At 37.0% G+C, this 27895-nt stretch overlaps 2 protein-coding genes across 2 annotated transcripts; one reads left to right on the top strand and one right to left on the bottom strand.

The window, feature by feature from the left end:
• Positions 1-676: 676 nt before the first annotated feature.
• On the bottom strand, positions 677-9416 carry LOC113225893. The gene is made up of 6 exons (XM_026458359.1): positions 9193-9416; positions 8896-9081; positions 8503-8685; positions 3802-4008; positions 2710-3460; positions 677-2613 (listed from the first exon to the last, which is right to left on the bottom strand). The coding sequence occupies exons 1-6, from the start codon at positions 9340-9342 to the stop codon at positions 677-679; spliced, it is 3414 nt and encodes a 1137-aa protein (XP_026314144.1). The 5' UTR covers positions 9343-9416.
• A 626-nt stretch (positions 9417-10042) lies between these two features.
• On the top strand, positions 10043-27427 carry LOC113225950 (eukaryotic translation initiation factor 4H-like). Its single transcript, XM_026458432.1, has 6 exons — positions 10043-10131; positions 10437-10560; positions 18028-18209; positions 19219-19469; positions 22687-22902; positions 26625-27427. The coding sequence occupies exons 1-6, from the start codon at positions 10082-10084 to the stop codon at positions 26768-26770; spliced, it is 969 nt and encodes a 322-aa protein (XP_026314217.1). The 5' UTR covers positions 10043-10081; the 3' UTR covers positions 26771-27427.
• Positions 27428-27895: the final 468 nt, after the last annotated feature.

The raw sequence follows: 27895 nt of genomic DNA on the forward strand, positions 1-27895 counted from the left end.
CTATAAGCCATTTCAGTATGATACATTCATTACCGGACACCCTGTATTAAAAGCACTTAAAATGTTATATTTCGGACATGTACTTTTAAGTAAGGTAACCAAGGTATTTGAAATTGCTATTACTAATGGTAAGCTTAATTATACCCAGCCGGCAGCCTCCGGAATACCTCGGCAAGCCTCCAATGGTTCATTTCATTTTTCAACCATGGTTATTCACTCAAAATCTTCTCTTTTTGGAAAATAGTTCACTTCTTCAGCCAGACTATCACTTTCAAATATACAATGATAATATACGAAGTTGCAACGTCACGAGTGTCCTGAAGAGGCTAACCGCGAGCACGATGTCACAACGGTGTGCTTCGGCACACAAGGACATCGCGGCATAAACTGCCGACAGTGTACGCTTGCTTGTAGGGATGCCAAAAGATCCCTTCCCCTGCCGTCCCACCATTGGGAGCCGGGCCTTAAGATTGGAAAGTAAAAAGTTAACTAATCACTAATCAGGTAATATAAGCACTAGAAATCAAACTTAAGTCCTGACTTGAGCATTGAGCATTGAGTAGAGTTCTGGAATACGACCCTGAGACATTTATTTTTACTGTTACGAAATTTAGACATTTATTTTGCTATAAAATTGTATTTACAAAATTATAACTAAAAATAGTTTGAAATAAAATTATTCACTTTCACTTAAACCTTCAGGAGCAGACTCTGTCTTGATTTTCTTCTGTGGTGGTTCAACATTACCATTAATTTGAAATGCTTTCCGTTTCCTCTTGTTCTTCTTTTTCTTTTTCTTCTGATTAGCATTTTGTTGAATTTGAGTTTCATTTGATTTAGATTTATTGTTATTCTTAATCTTAACAGTCCCCTTGCTCGAACTAATAAATTCTGACAATGCGTTAAAATCTATACTGGAGTGAAGTTGGCAGCTTGTATGGAAATCTTCCATTGTTTTGAGCAATTTTTTCAATACGACAAAAAAGTTATTTTTCACTTCGAAATCTTCTCTTTGTAAGGCGTTCTTCAACGTGTATTCAAATTCAGATTCCATTTCTGATAGTGTTTTTAGTATTTTATCAGATGTGGGTTTACACCTTTTCAAGGAGCGATAGAAACCTGCTATTAGCTCCAAGCCCTCGTTCCGACGGAATTGACGTACTTCGTTACTAAAAACATTCTTTACTAGAATGGGAACTATTTCGTAGTTTCCATCCCACTCGCACTGTAAAACGTTGTGGAAGAAAATAATGGGGAGTAAACAATTTCGTTGCTGGAAATAATTCTGCAGAGCATCTTTGAAGATTACTACTAATGGCGATGAAGTATTTTTGCTCTTGGCTAGTGATTTAGGTTTCCTGATTTCAATTTTCTGTGAGCAGTGTATTATAAATGTTGCAAAATAAGTTATGACGTCACCCAAAGCTTGAAACATGAAATGTGACCTTGAACCCTTGTCTATCGTAGCTTTCAAATAATCACATAAAACGTCAATAGTCACGTCTGCAGTTGTCGAAAATTTTCGCATTTTTGTAAGTAACTTTATTGTTTTTCTGACTCTGTTGCCGAGTTCAGTAAACTGCGAATCGGCGAGGCAGAATTCTAAGCATCTTGTAAGAGGAGCGATCATGCCTAAGCATATGTCCATTGATGGATCTTTTTCTAGATAAATATCTAAAAGATCAAGAGCCCTTATTCTAAAGTCTGACAAAGCCTTTTTGTCTTTACGCTCTTTCTTTAATTTTTTTCCTTTCCCTGTGTGGAATTGTTTAAAAGCTTCTGCAAGAGCTTCATCAAGTTTCCTGCCCTCTTCTTCGTCAATCATATCGGCATCTACGCTCTCTGCATCAGATTCATTTACAGCAACGCCAAGTGCTTTCTGGACAGCCATTCTGAGTTGATCGGGGGTTTTCATCTCTTGATCATCATCATCATCCTCTACATCACTGTCACTTTCGTCATCCTTGTTTTCGTCCTCATTCTCTGTATCGTCACTCTCGTCATCATTTGCTACCCCATCTTCAGCTTCAGAATCGCTACCATCTGTCAGAGGATTATCTTCGTTTTCGGGATCTAACACAGACACAATCTGTCCAATAGAAGTTGGTGTAAGATACTCCCAAAGAAGCCTAAACACGCATTGTACAACTGATCTAAGAACACTTGATTCCGCGGACAGGATAGAAAGCAAAACTTCAACCAACACCTCTATCCATTCTGGTTCATCGAATAAGTTTTCTTTCTTGGGTTTTTTTTTCTTGGTTTTCCTGAAATGTTCATAACAGCTCTTTAGCTCCTTTATTGAACTCTTGGCCAGTTTCACATATGTAGGATCTGAGAACAGGAACAGACCAAGTTGATATAATAGAATCAAGAAGACTTTATCAATTTTTGATTTGTTATCAATCTTCTCAATAGTCTCAGTAACTTCTTTCAGCATGTTCCAGCATTCCATATTCTCTTCAGGGAACTGTTTTTCCATTTTAGCTCGAACTTCTTCCTTTTTCAGGATAGCACAAATAAAATTACATAATGAAGACAAGACTGTAACTAAATTATCTACTTTGGAGAAATGTGACGTGAAGCAGCGGTAAAAACAGGACTTGATAGAACCTGAAATTTAAAAAAAGATGCTATCAATGAAAGATCTCTAAGTAATAAACAACAATGCAATACATTTAAAAAGGGCACACATTTTTTAAAGCTTACCTGATAAGTCACTGCTAACTGGAACATTTTCGTCTCCCCCAATCTTAAAGAATCCAAAGCACATCAATATTTTCATATATGTCAGTCTGAACTCTGTATCATCTTTCATAGTCTCATGGCTAACCAAGTAAGACAGCAACTCTGCAGCTTTTACCCTTTCATTGTTATACCAGTTTCTTTCCACATTCTCCTTTATAGCTTTCTTAGACGTATTAAGAAGTACACCCTTGAAGAGCTTAGCCATTTTTTTTACTCCATCCTTGTCCAAATCAGCTATTGTAGCTTTAACAATAGATGTTCCTGTAATTTCTGTGAAATTCATTTCTCCAGGATTCAGAAGCAGCTTTTTTAGTACTTCAATCCTAACTTTACTGTTAACTTGTTCTGATTTCATAGCCTTAGCCAATGCATTGAGGAGTTCTTTTTCTTTTTTAATCATGATTTTGTGATCATCTTCATTATCTCTTTTGTTTCTGATTTTGCTGGCAGTTTGGAGCCCTTTGAACCAATCCATGAAAAGTTTAAAGAAATTTCGACTTAATAATTCTGGTATTATAATGTAATTTTCTTTTATATTGTTAAGTATGGCAGTTAGAATGTTAATAGCAACTAGCTCTCTGTTACGATTGTGTTTCACAAGGTGTGAGTCAATGCCTGTAGTCCAAAAATGTAGTAAATGTGGTGAGTTAGCAATTTGAGTACCCACTTCCTTAAAGATTGGATGGTTGGCAGTGTTGAAGTCAATACCTCCCTGAAAACGTAATAATTTGCATGTTGATAATTTTCACTAAATCACAGTGTCAGGTAATAAGACAATTTGAAAATATATAAATTAACTGACTTTTCTGTGAGTTGTGGCAGTAATGTTACTATTAACCATAACACATTGGCAGTTAATTTTTCTATTGTCCCTAAACAAAGTAGCATTAGTTAGATTTATATCCACTTTACAAGAAAATAGGGGTAATTTCAAATATATTTTCTCAGATATTGAAAATCTAAAGAACAAACTTAAACAGTAATGACAGTTTTTTTAACTTCATTAAATCTTTTATATTGGATGTTTAATATTCTAAATACATAAAATCTCACCATAAGTTTGTCACAAATATCCTGTAAATTCTCTTCAGCCAATATCACGGTAGTACCAATGAGCTTCTTAAGCTTCACTTTGTTGGAAAACTTTTGGCTGACCACGATTAGAAAGTAAATTGAATCTAATGTGTGTTCTTTGAGTTCTTTCTTAAAATCTTCTTTTATGTGCGGCCAGATCATTGTTGAAAACTGTTCTTCGTTTAGCTAGGGAATAACGAAAAAATCCTTTTGTAATGAAATTATGTGTATTTTATATAGACAATTATATCACAAGGCTTTTTAAACCACCACCAAGAGACTATCTCTGTTAAATACATTTAACAACTTGGTCACAATTTTTTTTGGGTATGCATTAAGGGCCAGTTCTGATAATATGCGTTTTGTTAATACATGCTTAGAACTATACAGATTTTCTTTATAAAACTTAGAACTTATTATAGTTGATGAATTTACTACACTTTGCTAATACTATTTATAAATAAAATTGTAAATACATTTAGCTAGATCTCTTTTTATTCATTCGACATTTTTTTTTTGACAATATAGCTTGTCAAAAAAAAAATATGACATTTAAACATATTTCTTCTTTATGACCATTGAGTTTCATTGAACATCATACTCAGACTCTAACATCTTCTCTCAATGAATACTCAATCGACAAACTAATTTTTGTAGCCTGGGTCTCGGTAGAGCTTTGATAAAAATATCCGCCAGTTCTCCTTCACTTGACACCTTCTTTACTGTAATCTCTCTCTTAGTTACCAGCTCTCTGATAAAAAAAATTACGTATTCGGTTATGCTTTGTACGCCGATGAAATTCCGGGTTTTCCGCTAGTCTTATTGCTGCCTCGTTATCAACTTGCAAAGTTGGTTTAGCTTTCACTCCAATTAGACTTGCCATAACCCGAGCTAACCAGACTCACTCCCTTGCACCTTCACTGGCAGGTACAATCTCCGCTTCTGTAGTAAAAAAAGCTACACTTTGTTGTCTCTTGCTCATCCACGAATAGTTCTTCCGGCATACACGAATAGCACTTCTGAGGTTGAGCGCCCCGTATGTACGTCTCCGCCATGATCTGCATCACTGAAGCATTCCAGAACACCCTTATTTCTGCCATAATTGATTCCGAAATCTGGAGTATACTGCAGATATCTCATAATCCGCTTCACCCTGACACAGTCATCATCAGTAGAACTATCGAGGCTTCTTAACACCACACTGACAGCATACGCTTTGTCTGGCCTTGTCCCGACCATCAAATAGGCTAGTGCTCCAACAATCTGCCTATATCTCTGTTTGATATCTGAATTGCCTCTTTGTTCAGCGTGTGTTTGTCCATTATTCACAATAGGTGTTGATACCGATACCATTGATGTTTGCATTGCTCCATGCCAAACCTCTTCATCAACTTCTTTGTGTAGGAAGCCTGATGTGTCTTCTCTGTGTTCTATCTCTATACCAAGAATGTAAGACGCAGGTTTTGTTGTGATTCTAAAACCTTTACTCAATAGCTCCAGAAATTCTTCCACTAACTTCTCATTTGAGCCTGCTACCAGCCCTTCATCCACGTACAGTGCGACAATAAGTTTTCCAGCCTTAGAATTTCTAATAAGTAAGCATGGATCTGCTTCACTTACTATAAATCCGATCTCCTTGAAGAAATTCATTATGCGCTTATTCCAGCAGCGCGGAGCTTGCTTTAAGCCATAAAGACTTAGTTTTAAAAGACATACGCGTCTGTACCATCATCATTTCCTTCGGCTTGCTTCGTGTAGATCTCTTCATCAAGGTATCCATATAAAAACGCAGTTGTTACATCAAACTGTCTAATAGCCATATTTTCACTAGCAGCTATGCTAAGTACCGCTCTCACTGTTCCTAGTTTAGCAACAGGGCTAAAAGTTTGATCATAATTAATTTCCTCTTTTTGTGAATATCCTTTGACTACCAAACGCGCCTTGAACTTGTCTACCGTACCATCTGGGTTGTGCTTTACTCGATAAACCCGCTTACATGGTATGCACTACCTTTTCTCCAGTAGGTCTACCAGTATCCAAGTCTTGTTTTCTTTTAACGAAATTTCGCTGTGTTTACGCCATTCACTGGTATTTCGAGATTTTATTGCTCCTTTGTAAGTTTCTGGATCAGAATTGTGCCATGTTCCGTACTCATGATATAATCTTTAAATCTTTCAGGTTGTTTCAAAGTGGTGCGATTACGTAACTCCATACAATGAATTTCTTAAATTTCATTTGAATTAATTTTTTCTACCGCTTCATTTATTTCCTCCCCAAATTCATTAGACGTTTCGGCATCATTAAAAACTTTCTTAATCATGATCATCCGAGTCTATTGGAAACATCTGATTTCTACTACCTTCACGACTCGGATTGTCTTCTCTGACTTCACCATCACTGACAATACCATCTTCTTCTCTAACTTGAACGTCGTTCTCTGCATTATGTTGCATTCGGTCCTTTAGAGGTTGAAGGTATGTTCCAAAATTCATAAGGAATCTCGCCAGTATCCTGATCACTCTCTGGATATGTGTCCCTCTGTCCTTCGAGTGGTCTTTCATTGAAAGTCACGTCTCTTGATCTTATGATCTTGTTTGACTTTTCAATCCAAAGCCTGTAACAATTATCGTCGTCATATTCAAGCAACTTGCATTTGACAGCCTTCTTGTCCAATTTCAGCATAACACGACGCTCCGATTATTCTCAAGTGCTTTATCTGTGGTTTTTTACCAAACCATAGTTCATAAGATGGTTTACCTTTATATAGTATTTTTTTTATAGTAGTAGTAGTATTTTTATATAGTAGTCGGTCCAGTTCTGTTCAGAATGTAAACAGCTGTTTTGACTAACTCAGCCCATAACTTCTGAGGTGATTCCTCATGAGCATACATCATTGAACACGAGCACTCTATTACCTTACGATTTTCTCGTTCGTTCAAACCATTTCGCTCTGGTGTATAGGGCGTTACCAGGCATTGAAAAACTGTATGCTTCCTTTGCCTACTGCCTTGACAATATTACCGTCCGCCGTAGTAACGGTGTGAATCTCTCCAAATTCGTTGAAATCCTTAAATAAATATGCTCGCATCGTTACGAAACCAGTTGCTCCATTATAAATATACCACATCTCAGGATAATTCTCAGCAGAAATAGCAACAACCGAAGTTAGCGTCATGCTAGACATACGCACAATTCGTACATCCTCAGGTTTCGTCTTTCCAGAATTCTTCTTAGTACAATGATCTTTTTCCTTGCATATATGCAAGGAAAAAGCAGCGTCTGCTCTCCTCTTTCGAAGTATCCGAATTCTGTTTTAGTACCTTCTCAATTTTCTTCTGTTTATCCATCTTCACAGTAAAAGCTTCAACTCCAGACTCTCCGTCGTGACAGTTCAACAGTGCCTCCCCGTAAACACATAACTGACTTGTTAAACTTTCTACTGTTCTGTCCTTCTTTGACATTAGCATCCAACTTGCTTTAAATGAGAAATATGTATCCAGCAAACTATCCAAAATCTTACAGATTAGCAGAAACTCCGATAAATCTGTACCTTCACCTGATTTGACTAACTCCTGCTTCAAAGTATGCCACAAATTATTCAATTTCGAAATACAAGCTTCATACAAACAGTCCTCATTCATGCCGTCGTACAGCCAGTGCAACTCATCCCATACATCCTTAGGGTGACAGAATCTCATCACTTTGTCCAGGATTTCATCTGAGATGTTGTTCGTGTTCAAAAGCAATGCAGTGCTTAAAGATCTCTTGTATTCTCCTAGCATCTGATTGTGCTCCCCAAGAACAGAAGTGTCACCATCACCGGTAGCAGCTACTGGTCGCTCAGGTTCTTGTACTTTGTTTTCCACAATGTCCATTATTCCATCGATGCCATTAAGCTTTGCGGACATGCGATAACGCCATTGGACCCAGTTATGTCCATCCAATTTCATAATCTGAATTTTACATAACTCCATTTTGATCAGATTTTTCTGCGTAGTTTCCCAAAACTTCAATAAATATGGCCCATAACCACTTAGAACTCATAGTTGATGAATTTACTACACTTTGCTAATATTATTTATAAATAAAATTAATTTTATTTATATCTTTTTATTTTTTCGACATTTTTTTTGACAAGCTATATTTAAACATGACATTTAAACATATTTCTTCTTTATGACCATTGAGTTTCATTGAACATCATGCTCAGACTCTAACAATAAATAGCCATGGGTGTTCAAATGCTGCAGTGCTTTTAACAATTTGTGTATTAAAATAAACCTCATTGTCAGTGATAATACAATAATAATAACACGCACACACTCATAGCCCCTTACTAGGGAAACCCTGTGTCGCGGATGCAATGGATACACACAGAGACAACCACAAATGACATAAAAACTCACGAGAGAAATAAATGTAGGCCATATAAATATTTCTCCCGGCACAGAAATCAAACCTGGGGCCTCTGCATGGCATCCAGCAAGGTAACCGTTTGGCCACTGAGGCAGTTATACAATTCTTATTCAACTATTTACCTGCCTTCGTGATCGAATGATTACCAAGCTGGACTGCCACACAGATTTTTCTTAATTTACCTTTTAGTTATCATCCTTATGCTATGTAATTAAATTAAAATAATGGCATATAAAGGTTGTTTTTATGGCAATATGTACATACCCTATTAAGAAAATCCAGCAGTATCAAATGTGTAACAGTGTTCAAGTAGCTTTTCTTCTTACTAGCAGCCAGCAACATATCAACTACCTGTTTCTGTTCATCTTGAGAGCACCGTAACATCAGACCAGAACGTAATATAGATCCACATGCCAGGATTTGACCCAGAGCTACATCTCCAACTTCCTACAGGTGATTTTTTAATAATGATTAATACTTAATGTGAACATATAATTAAAGAACACAGCATTAATTACGTAAAGTTCATTTGCCTCATTTTTAATCTTAAGTAAGTCAATTCAGAGTCTTTTTAGCCCTTTAATTAGTGAGAATTACATGATAAGATCTTTTGTTTTTCTTCCGTGTTCATTTTTACAGGTTATATTGTATACTTACACTTTTAGAAGACCGACTAGCGTGCAGCTCCTTCTTAATTAGCTCGAAAAGTTGCGAAGCACTTATTTGGTCGAACTTCGTGAGCAGCCCTACGAGAGTCGCAAAGTACCCTGTTCGCACTTCGGGAACATTCGCGCCTAGACTTCGCACTAATCTTTTCAATACATATTGCAGGCATTTTTCACTCTGAAATTTACATAAATTAAGACGGTATAATAATGTTGCTTCGCTAGCACCTGTTTCATTAACACATAATTATGTTAAGGTCGACAAAACAAATTTAACAGTTTTCCTAACCTCATTGCCCTGAAGACTCGCTAAAATCTTAGCGCCACCGGTTAATTTCGTGTCATCTTTGGGATTTCTCAGCAACTCGAAATGGTCCAAAATAGAAGCAGACACTGCAGCTTCTTTCTGAGAAGCGTTTGTTTCACTCAAATCCTTCATTTTTAATAACATTTACATCTGAATAACAATAAAAACCACATGGACAGAAACATCATTCATTTTCCGTTTGCCGCGGCCACATTTGGCGAAAATGACACTTGCTGATATGACTTTTTTTTTCCAATGTGTTTCTTGGTTTTCAGTATTTGAATGACCGTACAGAATGAGAAGTATAGAACACTACACACACAATATTTTGTTTCTTTTCTCTACTACTATCTATACATTTACAACCAGAAAATAACCGCACGTTTTTGTTACGTTTCAAATTGCAGAAGACGTATAATTATAGAATGTTGATTTAATCAAAACCCGTCAACCTTGCTTGATGCTTGAACAGTTTAACAAGTTTTGTGCTTGGTTTACAATTTTTACAAATATTTATTGTTGCACTGTAAATGTATATAGTTGATAATTATGACAATACAAAATTGTATCTATTAAGAATTATGCGTGCAATGGAATGTAAAAGCCGCTAACCATCGACAATTTTTGCGAGATTTTCCAACAAAGATGTATATGTTAACTTGCTAGATGGTGCAACGTTGAAAACACATTTCTATAATTTGTAACTAAAAATTGTATTTTTTTTTATTTATTGTAATTAAATATAAATCAATTCATCACATTGTTCAGCAAAAAAACTGTATGTTTTTAGTGATATAAATAAAAAGTATTAGAATTTTCTTTTGCGATTTGTCTCATCCAGAAAAAATTACGCGCGCGACTGTATTAGTCTATGTTTCTAAACATGGCAGGTCGCAGTGGATACGATGATGGAAATCCGAGGTATTTATTTAATTTTGATGATTCCACCACATGTGTGGTGTTTTAAATGACGCATAAATAGTAGTTTTCAAAGTATAAACTCAATGTAGTGTACTTTGATTGTTTCTATTAATTAAATTTGCTTGTTTTGACAACGCGATAACATTGAATGAAAGTGGGATTTTTAGAAAAGATCGTGGATTAACACGATAACGGGTGTGGAAAAGGGTAGTTTATGGGCTGTTTTGTGCGTTTGGATCGGTGTGTTAGTGTATATTAGAGATTTTGTAGGTTATAATGCACCATGGTTACGGGGATGCTCGCAGGGACTTTGGAGGCGGCAGGAGGACGCTGGGAGGGCGCCCGCTGCCCACAGAACCTCCCTACAAGGCGTACGTGGGAAACCTTCCCTCTGGAATCATCCAAGGCGATATTAACAGAATTTTCCCAGTAAGTAACTGTAATTTCATTATTCTTTGTGCAGTTATATTTTTTTTGTGGAAATTAAGTATGTGCCTGTGAAGTGTAGCGCTACTGATCCTATTACATTGTAGCGTTGTTCATTAAGGTTGGAATAATATCTTTTCTTAGAAAACTATTTCAAAAGAACCTCAAAATGTAATGTGTATACATCTAATGCTTAAATAAATTTGTTATGAGTAGAGGCATTCATATAGTATTGTGCATTGAGAAAAATAAAGTTGAAGATCCATTGTATCTGCCTGCTCCAATGGGAAACAGGCTTAATGTATGTAAAAATTACTTAAATATACTACTAAATACAATAATAATGCATAAATTTTAGCATTAAACTTTTTACATATCACTTACAGTTAAAAGAAACTATATAAATATAAAAAGAACATCATTATGTGCATTTCCATTCTCCATACTATATTACATGTACATAATTATAATGAGACGTGTTATATTGTTTGATACAAGGTCAATTAATTAGCACTGCTTTTTTATTTAGCTCACTGATATCATTTTTGACCCTAATTGCTTGTAAATTGATTTTGTGTCTTGGAGATTTTAATCATCGTCATCATCACCCCGTAATTCATTCCACTGCTAGACACTGGTCTCACTAAGGAGACGGTTTAATTAGGTATGTTGTAATGGTCTATAGAGGGATTCCTGCCTGTATGGTAGTGAATGTTTAGTTTGGCAGGAGAAGCATGAATATTGAATTGATGAAGAGCTTTGCGAAATATTTCTGGAGCGTAGACAAATTGCGGAACAGTGTGATAAGAGAGTGATGTGGCATGGGAGATGTGGTGAGGATGATTAACTAAGACTGAATATGATTGACTAACAGATTTATAAACATGTCTGAATGGGCAAGTTCATAAGGGCCGATCAAGGAAATGTATCATAACCAAATTGAGGATGGCTAAAAGAAGGTAGTAGTATTAGATCAAGAGTAACCTTAATTAATGTGCATGATTATAAAGCATTGATGCATGTTGATAAGGTGAAAGATGTGTGTCAGGATCATAGCAAGTGGAAGGCTGTGATCTCTACTTGTCCCGGTGGGACAAGGGTGTGCATCTCTGTATTGTTGGATTCTTGTTTTAGTCTACCTGTTTTAGTGCACTATAGTAGGCGGTTCTGACCATCATGGAGAACACAATTTACAGGTTGAAAATGTTTATTCATACATATTATTATGGAACAACCTCCTTCTGAGGATCATTGAGAGCAGAGACGAGTCATACATTAAAACTAAACTACTTTAGTTTTTAAGTTTATTGAATGCCATTAAGTTTATTGAATGCCAAGATATTCTACTACCATGATATGCAACAGCAAAAAAGTTGTTACCAAAACAAAGATCTGCAACAGGTACATAGAAAAATTCATATGGTCTGCTGGTTCGTTCCGTGGCTTAGTTGGCATTGTGTCTAGCACGATTTGCTGGAAGACGCTAGTTTGGATCGAGCTAGATCGAAGGATGTTTTAGTAATTACTTTCGTATTGACATATATATATACTATAAACATGTGTGTTGTAATGGGGAATGCACAACTTATCTAATAAGTCCTCCTATTAGATGAGTTGCGCGTTCATCATAGGTGTGGACTTATATTAAATTATATACTTACATTGTCTTTATTTACACAGAATTGACATCTTCAGTTGTAGATTTTTTTTACTCAGTATAGCAACAATAAAAATAAGAATTACTCATTGGTTTGTATTGGTTTGTGGTGTTTGCTTGGGGAGGCTTATGTAGTGGATGATGATGATTTGTGTAGTTTCAATCTTAGTTACATAGGCCATTGCAACAGCCACAAGTAGCTTTTTTGTTTATATTTTTTTATAGTGCTAGCGACTACTAACCATATCCCAGAAAATATAAAAAAAGAACATGGTGGAGGATAAAATACTAAAAAAATGTAACCTTTTGAACATTGATAAAAATATTGTTCAAATAAGAGTAATGTCACTCTAAAAGGTTTCAGGTAAAATAAAAATAACCCAATTAATATTTAAAATTAAGTTAATAAATATGTTGGGGATTTATTGCCCATTATTTTCTCTTTGCAGGGAATCCCCAAGTCATCAAAAGTACTTAGGTAATGACAATTCCTGACTAAATGTTCAATTTGATAAATACATATCAATTATTGATTACAATTACTTTAATATACATTACACATTCGTAATTATGTACTCATTAGAAAAGTTACGATAATTCTAAATAGTAATTTTATAATTGGGACTAATTTGTTTAGATTTTGTAACGTAAATGTCAGCAGAGAAGATTCCGAGAATTACTAATATTTAAAAAGAAAAACAAGTAATTAAAACCTAGTACTCAATTACATTTCTCGAGGGAAATGTCTTAAAATCTAGATTTAGGCAATCACGGTATTGTGGTTCCAATGTTAAGTAGTTTTGATACTATATGGCTTTCATTATTTCAGAAAACGATCAAGTAGTAGTAGACTTTAAAAAAAAGTCTTGATGTGGTATGTACATACCAATGTAACGGACTGGGTTCTTGCCACTCGAGCTCCTCCAGGAATCTTCGCATGCTCTTGAGTTATTATAAACATGGCAAATTCTCAGTGTTATGGCTAAAACGACAGCCCATTAACCAAACTACCATAGCGGAGCGGAGAAGTTCTACTTAAACACCTAATTGTATTTAGCTGTTTTGTCGAAGTCAAGAGTCCATATAACACGATTCCCATCTTTTATAAATCGTGTTATCCAGGCATAGTATAAGACACTGATCTACATCAACAACATTTTGCCCTTAGTTTTGAATTTCCTTATTAGTTTCCTCATACGTAACGCCTCACTGTTTTGTCCGATGAGGTAAGTCGCCCACCGCTGAGCTCGCGTGTCATAGGCAAAATACTGCCTAGTGACCAACTGTCTCTTTCACTCATAGGGTCGTGTTCTAGAATACGACTCTTAGACTCCTAGTGTTTTGAGAATTATTCCAAAGTGATTGCTAGCTTGAGTGACTTGAGTAATAGCTTGAAGTTGCACTCTCTTTTGAGAGTATCTACTCTTCGCTACTGTGAAACAAAATACTACTGTTTAAAGAAACTAAGCTCTCCTCTCTAATAATAGGGACAACCTGTATCGCGGGTGCCATTGACACACATTGACAACCACAAATTAAAGTCATGAGAAAAATAAACGTAGGCCAATATTTTCTCGGCCCGTGAATTGAACCCAGAACCTCTGCTTGGCGGTCCAACATGGAAGGCGTTCGGCTACGAAAGCAGTTTATTTAGAAATAATCTCAATGCAGAATACTAAATAACCTACTTCAAAAGTCATTCATCCCTTAATTTGTCACCCTTAGAGGTGGAATATTTTCTTCAAATTTAAATGGGACCACTTCTGAGGTTACCCTCTTTCCAACAAAAAATAATCATCAAAATCGGTTCACAAATTTTTTCACAAATAAATTAGTTATCGCGTAACATACATAAAAAAAAAACATACACAACAGACGAATTGCGAACCTCCTCTTTTTTTGAAATCGGTTCATAAGGCTAGGCGATGACAAAACAACAAAATAGTAATGAAAAGGGTGCTAAAACATATCTCTTCTGTTTGGGCAAATAATCACGTAACCTTTCGGTGAGATCGTGGTGCAGGCGGTAATTAAGACGCTAGAATCGACTAGACTCTAAGGCTCAACTCACATTGGCGCAGAGTCGAAGCTTTCCGACGCATCATATTTCGCTATAGCATATTTATCTCTATGTTCCCATTATTAAGGTACAATTTGAACAAACTGCATTGAATATGATTAAGTCTTACCTTACTAGCCGACAGCAGGTTGTCAAAATTGGCAACACTCAGAGTACACCTCAATCAATTACTTTTGGAATCCCACAAGGATCTATTTTGGGACCATTACTGTTCCTAGTCTACATTAATAATGTTCACGAAATTGGTTTGGAAGGCGACCTAACATTGTACGCTGATGACACATGCTTATTGTATTATGGTGATAATATCGAGTCAATAGCAAATGTAGCCCAAAATGATTTAAAAAAACTTCACACCTGGTTTCAGTGCAATTTACTTACCATAAATGTAACTAAGACAAATTTTATGATATTTTCAGCAAAAAATAAAAAGATCTCAAAAGTTCCAATATTGACTATTAACAACGAAGCTATAAATAGAGTAAACTCTGAAAAATATTTAGGTCTTATGTTGGATAGCCGTTTAACATGGAAACTCCAAATTGAAAAAATTAGGAAAAAAATATTATCTCTCATGGGTTCTCTCCATGGCATAACAAGATGTTTCCCGTTAAGTGTTCGGTATATAATATACAATTCGTTGGTCAAAACACACCTTGACTACCTTATTGAAGTTTGGGGTTCTGCTTGCAAAACACACTTAAAAACATTGCAAACAGTACAAAATAAAATTATAAAAAAACTTTTTCATTTCCATTATCTAACCCCAACTATAACACTGTACCAGAAAACAAAATTAATGACTGTTTCACAAATGTATAATTATAACACCTGCATACTGATTAGGAAGATTCTAAATAAAAATATTCACTCGCAAATAAATTTCACTAAAAAACGAAATATTCAAAAACGTATAACTAGGCGTGCTAACGATATTTACTTGCAAATACCGCGAACGAATTATGGAAAGAAAAACATAATGTACGAAGGAGCTCAAATATATAATAAATTACCAAAAGATATTAAGGAAATACAGTCATTCCAATTATTCAAAAAGAAATTAAAATTTCACATTATGAGGAATTTCTCAGGATTTTGATGTTTTTACTTTTATTTCAGTAGTAATTGCTATCAAATTGTCACCATGGCAATTGATATGCGATACTTGATTAAAGCCTTGTTGCTGTTATTTTTTTTGCTAAGTCAGATCATTAAGTTTTATTTGTATACCTTCTTTTAAATATTTAGTCAACACGTACTCTGTGTAGAAATTTTATGATACCTTGTATTTCTCGTTAAGTGAATATGTATGTTCTTTGAGAAATAAATGTCTTAAACCATTTTGTGTTGTGCAAATATGGAGTCGCGCGTTACTTGGGCGCAGTGAGGTATCAGACGCCGACCACACTGTGTTCCGTCACGCGTCGCCAGGCGTTGTAGTTGAAAAACAGGACGCGACGCTTTGACTCTGCGCCAGTGTGAGTTGAACCTACGACTACTTGACTCTACCATGTTTAGCAGTGGGACCCAACCCAACGGGAAGAAAGTATGGCTAGCACGGAACACGTGCTCACTATAAGCCAGAGTAGCAAGTCGCAATATTTCCGTTAAATATGTACTGAATGGAACATACATACAACTGATTGCAAAGACCTACTCTTCTATTGGGCCTACTCTGTAAACCCGTATTGGACTACAAAGTCGAGCAAAGTAGGATCCCATAGGGATATAGGTTTTGGTAATTTTTGTACATGGAGGTGACAAAGGGGCCCCCTTTGTCACCTCCATGTACAAAAATTTCGCGGTTTTTTTGGCCTTCGAGTTCAGGCCAAAGACACCGCTTCATTTTGATCTAAAGTAGCTTTACCATTGAGGCTATTACCTTCTGCTTCACGATTAAGAGGTCCCGCGATTTGGATCGGAGAACTCAAATTAACATCCTGGGATTGGAATTGTAATTATTTTCATCGTACCAATTCTATGGTCGAAAGCATCCCCGTCAAAGAGGGTCTTGGTCTCTCACACTAAAAAGATTGCCCTTGTACTTTTGTCTACAGTAACTCGTTATCATTATACATCTTCAAAAACTGTAATATAAGTAGTCAAAGGCCTTGCAAACGTGGGTGCGTGACATTGACCATAATCTATATCTCAGTATGAGCTTTCAAACAAAAGGTACAGCTGAGAAATACGATGGTGGGCGAATGATCTAGACCACCATACCCATGTAACACCTCTATTTTGAAGCGATGTTTAAAAATAAACTTTATGGGAATGTGCAAGAGGTGATCTCAAAATATATTTTGTGAAATGTGTTAATCGGGATTATTGGCCAAGTTCATTACTAATCCACAACTAAAGCGAATGCCAAATTTTAAATGATAACGAAATTAGATTACGCAGATACACACATAGAAACCGATAACTCAATTTTTTTACGATAATTAAACTTTTAATGGAGAAATACAATAAAAGCAATTTTTCTCGTAGAATTTCAGGACTATTTTTTTGCAGTTTTCTCATTGACTTACAATTATATGGACGTCGGGTCCGCGCTAAAAAGTGTCCGCACTTGTAAGGCGCTAAAATCGTATACAGAGCGCGACACTCCGCTTTAGTCTTCATTTGTTCTACGGACAGCGCGATACTGCGATGACATAACAATTTAAATTTCGAATAGGTTGACTTGGGACATTTTTTCGTGGTTTTTGTATTAGACCCGTCGTCCATTTATTTGTAAGTCAATGAGTTTTCTACAATTAACAATTTATTAACAACCGTAAAATTCATATCTTCGTAAATTTTATGTTGTACCACGATATCGTAGGTACGAAATCAATAATATCACACAGCTCTAAGATACGTAATTAGCAGGGATCGGAATAGGTAGAATTTTTTTTACTTAAACTTCGAGGAACATACACAGAAAATGGAGACTGCCTTACGACAATATTTTTCAGGTTCTGGACCTTTTCGAGATTTGGGAATTCACTTGAGAACATTAAAAATTGACGTAATTGGGGACAGGCAGGTACACTATATTTATCTTAACTTTGCGACCAACAGTGAATCAATATAATACACGTGCAATTTTTGCACATTTTCTGACACGTATAAGTAGTGAATAGACAAGTTCGGGCTCGCGTTTAGTGTGCAAATCTATAGAAGATAGGTCTAATAATACGTCTGTAGTGATTCCAAGACTAGATCGACAAAGATTTTGTAACGATGGGGCACTAAAGGTATAGTCCCATACAAAAAATACTAATTTAATTTTTTTTCGCACTATACTATTACATTTATGGCAAAATGTGATATGACAATATTTAATTAGGACAACAGGATCTCTCGATTGGCATTTTTTTAGAGAGGTATCGTGGAAAAAATCCAATTTCCGCAATATCGCAGATCTGACTCATTGTGTCGCAAAGTTAACATAAATATAGTGTACCTGTCTATCCCCAATTCCGTAAATTTTTAATGTACTTAAGTGGTTTCCCGAATCCCGAACAGGTCCTGGACTTAAAAGATATTGTTGTAAGGCAGTCTCCATTTTCTGTCTATGCTCCTCGAAGTTTAGGTAAAAAAACTCTACCTATTCCGATCCCTGGTAATTAGCCATTGGGTGTTCCAAGTAGTGCTCTAGGATTCTCATTGTAGGTACACCACATAATTGCTGTAAACGTAATGCTTTGCCACTTATTAAAGATATTTCAACGTTTTAAATTTTCAGGATCTGAACATCAAAAATGTGAGGCTGGTGATGGACAGAGAGACGGACAAGTTCAAGGGCTTTTGCTACGTGGAGTTCGAATACCTCGAGGACCTGATCAAGGCTATTGAAATGAACGGCGCGCTGAATGTCGATGGGAATTTTGTCAAAATCGACGTCGCCGAAGAGAAACGGAGTGACAGGTGAATTACAAGAAACACGTAACATAAAAACTGCTTAGGCTCAATTTACATTGCGGTGGAATGGAAAGGAAGCGTCAATTTCACCTCGCTGCCTGAGAACGTGCGGTCGCTAGAAAGCTCGAGCATTCGCGTGCTTTCTTCCTACTGCGCTTTGAGCCTATAGTATTTCATCAACGTTTGACGTCACACTGCGCGTGGCTTTGCGCCACTTCCCGCGGCTTCGCCAGGCATCGCCGATCGCAGTTGCAGAAGTCTCGCTAATGCGCGAGCATTTTCAAGAAGAATCGAGAATTCCGCGGAAGACGCCTGACGTGATTTTTGGCTCATATCTAGTTTGTATGTTACATAATTGACCATAAAGTTCATTACGCTATGTACAGTATCGTTATAAAAATTCACTTCCATTCCGTTCCGCCGCAATAGAAATTGAGCTTTTGTTGGACATGGATTCTCCTAACTTGTAACTAATTTCTTCTATTGATAACATTGATGTGAAAAGGTCATTAATCTCAAAGAAAGCAGTCCCTCTTTATATATTTTTCGATTGTATCCTTCTGGTCTAATGTCGTAACAAAGTAGTAGGTTGGTGAAACGGAAGTTCGTTGCTAGATGGACGAATAACAGCAGCAGCGAGGAACAGTTGCAGTGTTCCTAGAACCGTTAATTGTGATATTTTATTGGGAAAACCTATATATCGTCAGTGTTTTGTAGAAAAGGTGAAAGCGCCCGCTTTCTCTACAAAATACTAACGACATATTCAACATTAAACTTTTAACTGGTGACAATAATGTCATTACGAGTATGGGGCAAATTGCTAAAACTTGTGCACAAACAATTTTGCACTCAAAAAATTTTTTGTATTTTTTCCATTGGATTTTTCTCACTTCGTGCTAATCGGATCACGGTCGCATGGGAAACCTGTAATAAGAAAAAATATTCGATTTCAAAAGCACCAAATAATGCTGAAGCCACTAGGATGGTAGCATACCCCGGCTGAAATGTATTGCAGGGGCGGTGGCGGATTCGACCGCGGCCGACGGGAGGGCGGCGGTGGCGGAGGTGGCGGCGGCGGTGGCGGCGGTGGGGGGAGACGCGAGGACCGCGAGGGTGGCGGGGGGCGCGACCGCGGCTTCCGGCGCGACGGCGGCGGTGGTGGTGGCGGCGGCGCTGGCGCGCGCGGTACGTACGACCACTTCGACGCGCCCGACCGCCGCGACCGCGAGCGCGCGCCTCGGCACCCGGGGGGAGGGTTCACACACGGTAACACCCGCTACTAACCAGCGCCGCACGTGTCCTGAATGGCTTGGGCCTTTCGCTTATAATCGCGACCGTTGTAGGTCGCAATTATCTGCAAATTTTTCGCCCCGTAGACAACGGTGAGATACACACGTTACTAATCATACTTTTAATCTGATACGCGGTTCCTATGGCCCAATTCACATAGCTGCGGAATGGAATGAGAACGAATTTTTGTAACCAAATTTAGTGTCGTGTGTAACGGACGAACTAGATAAGAGCTAAAAAACAGATCACGCGTTTTCCGGAGAATTCGTATCTAGTTTGTACGTTACACGATTGACATAAAGTACACTATGCTATGTACTTTTTTTTATTTAAATGGACTTGTTCTGGAGCAAAGATAAAATGTGCGATGGAACAAGGTCGCCCAGAAGATGATCTGGTTGTATGTGCTCGGATACATGTACAATTTCGTTACAAAAATTCACTTCCACTCCGTTCCGCGGTAATGTAGATTGAACCTATAGGACTTCACTGTTCAAAAGTTCACTGAGAAACTTTGAAAAAAAAAATTGGTCAGTATGAGTTACTAATATTAATTTTACTGATGCTAATAAATATAACACGAACAGAAAATGTATAATACCTGTTTGTTTGTTACAGAAGGTTCTTATTGTAACAAATAATTACTACTCGTTTTGTTCATTCGGGACACGTGCTTACTATGTATGCAGCACTTGTTTAGTACGAAACATATTTTTTGATTAAACAAATAGTTGTTAATAAGTATGCCTACTTTCTTGCGAAACAACACAAGGGGTAGTCAAAAAGTATTGCCTCCAACGTTCTGACTTTTATATCTTTCAAAGTTACTAAACTATCTGTGCGTGGGATTATAAAGATTACCTTTAGTAGTTACTCTATCAGTAGAGCTCCTGTTGAAAGAGTTCGTCCAAGGAAGAACTCCACTTTAATATCTATTTCTGCCGCCACGCAGTTATGTAAGAATTACTACTTTCCGGTTTGAAAGAGTAAGGGTGCTGGTGAAATTACAGGCACATGGGACTTGTCAATTTATGTCGTAGGATGACGGGCGCAATGGTAGTGCCCCTCAGATCTTTGCGATTTAAAGCTCTGAGTGGCACTGCAATTGCTACGGATAGGCGTTTCGCTTACCACCAGGCGCACGACTTGTTCGTTCCGTCACTTGGTATTTATTATATGCATAGTTTAGTTTAGCTTTGAACGAAATAAAGGTTAGAGTGACGGAGGCATTACTTTTTCATTGCCCCTCTTATAATAAATAGATAATTAAAAACTAAACCTGTTTAAGCAAGTGCTGCATTTATGCTTTATTCCTACTCATTTGCTTTCCTATAACTTTTTCTTATGTTTTGTGACCAATGAAAATCTTTTTATTTTGAATTTCTCAACAATATTGTTGCTCATCATTTTACTTATATTGATTTTACCTCCAAGTTAATGTTTTATTAACTATAGTCTGTTTTTTACGAAGACGGAGTAAAATGACATTTGCATGGTTGCCAGTTTTCATAACATTTTAAATAGTCATGTAGTTGTTGTTGACAGTTTTATCGATACATTATGAAAGGTGGTAAAACTTTGCCAAAAATGTCTGAATTGTGAATGTTACGACATTGTAATGATTATTAGCGATAGCGTTATTGCCTTCTTTATTCTTATTTTGACAGTTGGCCTGCTAGTATCGCAATCAATTTTTATTCATGTACATTTTAATAAAGACAGGCGGATTTGATTATGTATATTAAATTAAAATGAAATACTTTCAAATATGTTTCCTCGTAGTATTTTAATAGACATAGTTCGAAATGTAGTGTAAGTATGAATTTTCAAAAATTGATAATTCAAATGAACATCTACCCAGCATTTGGACGAATAATGGGCCAATGATGATTTAAATGAAACAAATTCGGCTATGTATTGCATAAGCGTAACCAACATTCAATCGACAATCGACAAAATATTTATCGACTACAATCACTACCTGCATGCGAGCGGGCAACACTGTTGCGCTATGAACTGTCATTTTACTCCACCTTCAAAAAATACTGACTATATATGATAAAGTGAATTTTATAACGACCTTTTATCACATTCTATCTCTTTTTGGCATTAACAAAACTGCATGTGATCTCAAACTATTCATCTAATTATTTTACATACACAAAACCCTGGCTTGCAATACCATTACCACTCTTTTTTTAACTTAAGGTTTGAGGTAAGGGTATACTATAACATAAATTTTTGGTATTCAATAACAATAAGGATAACTGTAAAGAGGCTTACATTAGGAAAAGAACCAAAAGTTCGCGGATCGAGTTTCTACTGTAGAAATCAATCTGGTGCAAACTGTAGTCACCAGAATTTTTCAGAAATGTATGCCTATGGACATGCTTTACCACCCGTCAGTTGCGCAGCACAAGTTAGCGTTAATATAATGTTAGGTCTTGGGGTTAGTCGTTGAGCGTGATCGAGGAATCGAATGATTGTTGTGACGACCCTGGATGAATGACCATTTTATTTGTTATTATGTTAAGCTATATATACTTTGATGTAATTGATGTCGCGCGTGCGATAGTGGCTTATGAAGTGCGAATAGGGGTGTCGCTTACCGTCATAAAAAAATGGAGTATTGTTCGTTCTTCCCTGCATATATATGCGTGTGTGCTGTGTAAGAAGAAATGGTACCCCAGCTAAGCCTATGAAATACGCGGCGACGACGCGCCTCATCTGCGTGTATACGCGCCGTATGTATCGCGCATTTTCATAAGAAATAGTTTTAATTTTAGTTTTGTTTGTTAATTTCAGTTAGTTTTTGAAATGAAACAACTTCATGAAATTCTAAGTGTAACCTCCAGTGGAGTACATAAAGCTTCTTGCTTGGAATGCGATTTTCGCGCGTGTTTGAATCGATTCACTACAGCGCGACGCCGGCGCGTGTAAAATACACCGTGTGCATAGGCTCTTAGGTTTTATTATCTTGCATAAGCTTACTTGCAGTAGGGCTAGCACAATAAGACGTGACTTGCGCGAGAGCGACATAGAGCACGTGATTTCTATGCAAGAATAGCAGTATCTCGCGCTTTATGCCGCTCTCGCTCAAGTCGCGCCTTATCGCACTAGCCCTACAGGTTTTTATCCTGTACTCAGATGAACAATGTTAGTACCCATGGAGAAATGAATAAAAATGTTGCAGAGCGTGACCGAGGCGGGTCAGGCGCGGGCGAACGGTGGGGCGACCGCGATCGCGAAGGTGGAGGTGGCCGCGAGGCGCGCGGGGGCCGTGGGGCCTCAGAGGAACCGCGCGGCGCCGTCGAGTGGGGCCGAATGGGCGGACAGAGGGGCCAGGCGCCGCCGCAGGCCGGGCCACGGCCACGACGTAACTTCGACGACATGCCCACGACGCGTCCAGGTAACAGTAATAGTACGTTTCGATAAATGTTTTTTGTAACATTCTTAAACACCACACTCATTTCTTTTCAATTCCACATTTTATTTGTTTATACGAAGTCTTTAACACTGCTGGACACGAATCACTTGATTGTTCCATCATTTATGTAAATTCATTTTTCTTTATGCTTTCACGATTTTTTTTGCAAAAATTATCTTTCATGAATCCGTGCTACAATTTCATTCGGCAACGTAATTCCTACTCCTCAAGCGTGAATATTAACTTTCCTTTGATACATTTGTTTTGGCGTGTCGCGTGGTATATACAGGGTGTCCGGTAATGAATGTATCATACTGAAATGAATATAAACCATATAGCACAACTTAACACTGTTCCAAAAAAAAAGTAAAAAAAAATCTGTCCCATGTAGTACCTAAGGAATGTTTTTTTTCTTAAAAGTTAATTATTTTTATCTTAGTTTAGGTTTTTGTGCACTATGACTACAAATTAATGAATTTATTTGGTTTTTTGGTGTCATAATATTCTACGTTAACTGTGTCCTTAGATAAGCAGTAAATGGTATGACTAAGTAATGTACATTTAAAAAAAAAGTTTAACTTCATTTTTCAGAGAAACTGTTTGAAAGCATTTTTTTGGAACAGTCTTAAGCTGTGCTATAAGCCATTTCAGTATGATACATTCATTACCGGACACCCTGTATATCGTGACCATAATGTATTTCCCTCAGAGCGGGACGCCTGTAAATTTATTATTGTTTCATACATGGTTAGTGATTCTTTTTAAGAACTAAAAATATATATAATGTAACTAAGTATGTATATTTTATATTGTGTGTCAATATTGTATCATAGTTATTTATACATTTTGATTTATTTGTGTGTTATTTATCTGTTTTTATTTGTCATGTTATGGACCCCTGTTATTTATACTGAACTCAGTTCTCCGGTTGACTGGTAGAGAATGCCTAATGGCATTAAGCCGCCATTTGTACTACTTTGTGTGCAACAAAGTTTAAATCAGGATATACCACGGAGAGTGTGCGATAGAATTACACGATTTAATTCCGCCTTCCCATTTCCATTACCGTGGGACTAGGTGTAGGCTTGGGTTCCACCCCTATGTTGTGGATATTTCAAAGATTCGCACGAAGCGTTATGCTTCCACATTTATATGGCAAACGGCTATGGAGTGGAACGTTTAGCTTGGGCCTTTTCGAGGCGAGAGTGAATATTATATAGGTGTGTATGCTCCATCGTCGACCTCATCGTCACTTTCCTTCAGGTGAAATGGAGGTCAAATGCGCACTTATAATTTATTTAAAAAAATTAAAAATTAAAAAGCTTTTATCTGAATAAAGCTTTTATCTATCTATTTATCTAAAAATGGTTATGTTCAAAAATAAAAAAGAACTAATCTTGTGCGGTCTGATGGGCTAGCTTTATATAATTTTCTTTAATACGCGAGGTTTTAATTTTAAATCAATTCCAAGGTAGCCGTCGCCAACCGCACATCACTACTACTAAAAGAACCGGGCGACAAGGTTTGCCTAATGCTTCATTTTTGCGCGTATTATATTAAATTTATTTTCACGTATCTTAAATTTGTTTTGTCAATCCGGAACATTTTTAAGTCTTAGGGACAGCGGGACATGAAGCTTAAAAGCGGGACTGTCTCGCTATATGGTCACGTTAAGTATACAGGTTGTCGCAAAACCAACTTGTCGAGGAAAATAAATGCATATTTTTTGGCTGTCCGGCTTGGTAACCGTTCGGCCACAGAGGCAGTTTTAATTTAGTTTAATTTTATTGTCTATACAAATTTTGTAGGCTGATTTCACATCACATTACTTCATATTTACACACGGGCTTTTACCTATTCTCAAAGTAATGCACAGAAATTAACATCCTTTATAAGAAATTTGAAATAAATAGAACGCATCGACTATATAACCAGAAATAGAGACGAAATAAGGGCCATCCATTCGTGGCAACTCGTCAGGCAAATGGGCCTTATACGTGAGGCGCACTATAAGTTTCCGGAATGATAAGAAAAAAATACTATAAATGGTCAGAAATTAATTTATAGTTTCTCAAAATATTCTTCGTTAGCTTTAATGCACTTTTTCATACGAATGAACCAATTTTGAAAACATCTATGCCACTCCTCCGTGACAATCTCTGAAACATGTTTTTCATACTCTTCGACAGCCTCTTCAGGTGATTAAAATCGTTGACCGCGTAACTGGTTCTTAGTTTTTGGAAATAAATAAAAGTCACAAGGTGCCAGATTGGGATTGTACGCGGGATGGCTCATGAGGTCAACGTTGTTCACCTCCAAAAATTCATTTGTCTGTGAGAACTGGCATTATTGTGGTGCAAGATGATACGGCGTTTACGGTTATTTTTACGGAGTTTGTCAATAACTTCCGGCAAACAAATGATCGTGTATCAATCACTATTCACGGTACAACGATTCTCTATTTATTAAAAAAAAGAAGCAATCACCCGCTAAGAGGCACTTTGCACGCGCGCCACTTTGTTTGGTTTCGGCTCCTCTCGAAAGCCCCGTACGCTCGATTGCTGCTTTGTTTTGGGATCGTAACTATAAATCCATGTTTCGTAACCTATTGCTATGTCCCACACCAAATTTGACGCCCCTTCGTGACTCTGGTGAGCATGGCATTGCACCAAGTGACGCGATCAATTTTTTGAGTCTCAGTCAAATTGTGTGGGATCCACCGAGAGCACAGTTTTTTCACACCCAAATGGTTGTGTAGTATTGATTGTATTTGACTCATGCCTAAAATGCCCGAATCTCATGGTATGTCACATGCCTGTCTGTTTTGATTATACGGCGCACAGCATCGATGTTTTTATTGTTCACAGCAGTGGACACGACCGCGTTTGAATTCTGCAAACCAGCTATAAATAGTCGTCTTGCATGGTGCTTCATCGCCAAAAGCAGTTTGAAGCCGAGTGAAGCTCCGCTGACCTGTTAAATTACACTTAAAGTCGTAAAAACTACGAAAATTTTCACGAGTTAAATCCATGGTGATGTAGACAACCAATTTCTAAAATGACGCCACAACGTAAAAACAAGTGACACAGATGAAACAAACTCTACAACTAAAGAGTTCCATTTTCAAATGTTGTAATTAGTTTTTGAATATTATTTATGTAAGTGGCCAGTTCCGGAAACTTATAGTGCGCCCTATGTATCACTTTTAAATATCAACTCTCGTTTGCACTGAAATCACAAATTAGAAAACTGAAATAGTACAGTACCAACAACTGACCTGTATGTATGTCTCCGTATATTCCAAAAATATTCTGTATATATTGTAATAAAAATAATATCTCTAACTATGGGGGGCCGTTCCATTCGGTGGTATGGGGAAAACAGCAAAGTATTTAATTACAAAACAAACGGAATCACATTTCATCGGTAATTAAATAAGTAATTTTTCAATTTTCGTCTATTATAGCAAAGCTCAAGTTAAACTGGTCGATTTGAAGTGAAACAATTGACGACACCCGTCAATTGTTTCAAAGTCGGGCTGGCCAATAGGAGCGCAGTTGCGCTAAGTAATAATTTGGCAGAAAATTAAATGACATTTCGTCTCTATTTCTGGTTATATACTCGATGATAGAAAGTTTTCCCGTATCCCGTAATAATCACGAGATACAAGTTTGAGGAAGTAAGGAATCGATTTGCGTCTACAGACACATCAGGCAGACCAAAGCTGAAGCTAGAGCCGCGGACGGTGAAGGAGCCGGTGAACTCGCTGGCGACGACGAGCCAGGCGCACTCAATATTCGGCGGCGCGCGGCCGCGGGAAGAACGGCTCAAGGAGCTCTCGGGCGAGTAGAGCCCCGACCTGGCGTGCCGCGCTGGGCCTCTGGGGCCTCTGGGGCCTCCCCTGTGTGTACATGTATCGTCCCTCGCCCGACCCCTCGTGTGCCCCGATATTTAAAGTGCAGATTGTATATGAACTCGAGTTTTTGTTAGGTTATGAGGTTGTAAATCATTTTTATCGTATATTTTGTTAACTTTATTATGTGTATCGATGAGCTTATTATCGTTTTTAGCGCTGGTCGTGCCCTTTTTGAGCGAAAGGATCGGTGGTAGCTCGGCTTGTTGGCAGTATTTAAATTGCTAGTGTTACATTCGTCTCTTCTTCTAAATCGTCTGGGCATGTGTGAACGATAAACTTTGTGCATAGTATTTAATAAGTTTGAAATTCAACTCCGAGGAATAAATTTTTTCGTTCATTTTGTTATTATGCTTTATGTAACAATAAAACATAATATTATTTTTATTTTTAATATAGCTTGTGGCGATTTTTAGAGAGCTTCGTAATTGATTCTCTGTTGTAATTGTTTATCATTTATTGATTGTTTAGTTGGTTAGGTCGTGAAATTAATCATTGAATGAGTAATTATGAACATAATGTAAGAGTTGATAATACGGTGATGTAATTACGGTGTCATTAATAAATTAACTTCCACGTACTTGGATTTATACTTTTATTAGAATAACGTCTAATGTCGTAAGTTACGTGGCAAATAAATTAAACAAAAAAATCGCAAAATTGTAACAGAACATAGAAAAATGAATAAAAAGTGATTCTTTGTAACCGTGACTTTATCTCAAGTGCCTTGTAACTTATCCATTCCCTTCCTGACCTCAAATTACTCTGGAATTACCTATATGCACATGTTTATTTTTTTTATTTCACTTGTCATCTGGGAAATAAATGCGTCAACTGCTGCATGCATCTTAATAGTAACCTGCTTCTTAGTCTACTTCTGCTTGTCTATAGTTAAGTTATTCATTATCTGCCAAAGTAGCGACTATTATTGTAATTGATAGTGTAACATCAGGTTTAGACACTATCCCAAAAAAACATTTTTTTGTCCAAAATAATATTGCTCACAGAGACAAATATATTCAATTTTTTTTAAATTTAATAAAACAAAGTGTAACAAAAATA

Source organism: Hyposmocoma kahamanoa, unplaced genomic scaffold (assembly GCF_003589595.1).
Source record: "Hyposmocoma kahamanoa isolate Upper Pololo Valley unplaced genomic scaffold, ASM358959v1 180, whole genome shotgun sequence".
In the NCBI taxonomy this organism is placed as follows: domain Eukaryota; kingdom Metazoa; phylum Arthropoda; class Insecta; order Lepidoptera; family Cosmopterigidae; genus Hyposmocoma; species Hyposmocoma kahamanoa.

Excerpts from the sequence above, each read along its gene's own strand:
- LOC113225950 (XM_026458432.1), top strand. The coding sequence starts at position 10,082 with ATGTTTCTAAACATGGCAGGTCGCAGTGGATACGATGATGGAAATCCG. Across the intron at positions 10,132-10,436 it reads TACGATGATGGAAATCCGAG|GGACTTTGGAGGCGGCAGGA; the intron begins GTATTTATTTAA and ends GGATGCTCGCAG. Across the intron at positions 22,903-26,624 it reads CATGCCCACGACGCGTCCAG|ACACATCAGGCAGACCAAAG; the intron begins GTAACAGTAATA and ends TTGCGTCTACAG.
- LOC113225893 (XM_026458359.1), bottom strand. The coding sequence starts at position 9,342 with ATGAAGGATTTGAGTGAAACAAACGCTTCTCAGAAAGAAGCTGCAGTG. Across the intron at positions 8,686-8,895 it reads CTAGTCGGTCTTCTAAAAGT|GAAGTTGGAGATGTAGCTCT; the intron begins GTAAGTATACAA and ends AATCACCTGTAG. Across the intron at positions 2,614-2,709 it reads AGTTAGCAGTGACTTATCAG|GTTCTATCAAGTCCTGTTTT; the intron begins GTAAGCTTTAAA and ends TTTAAATTTCAG.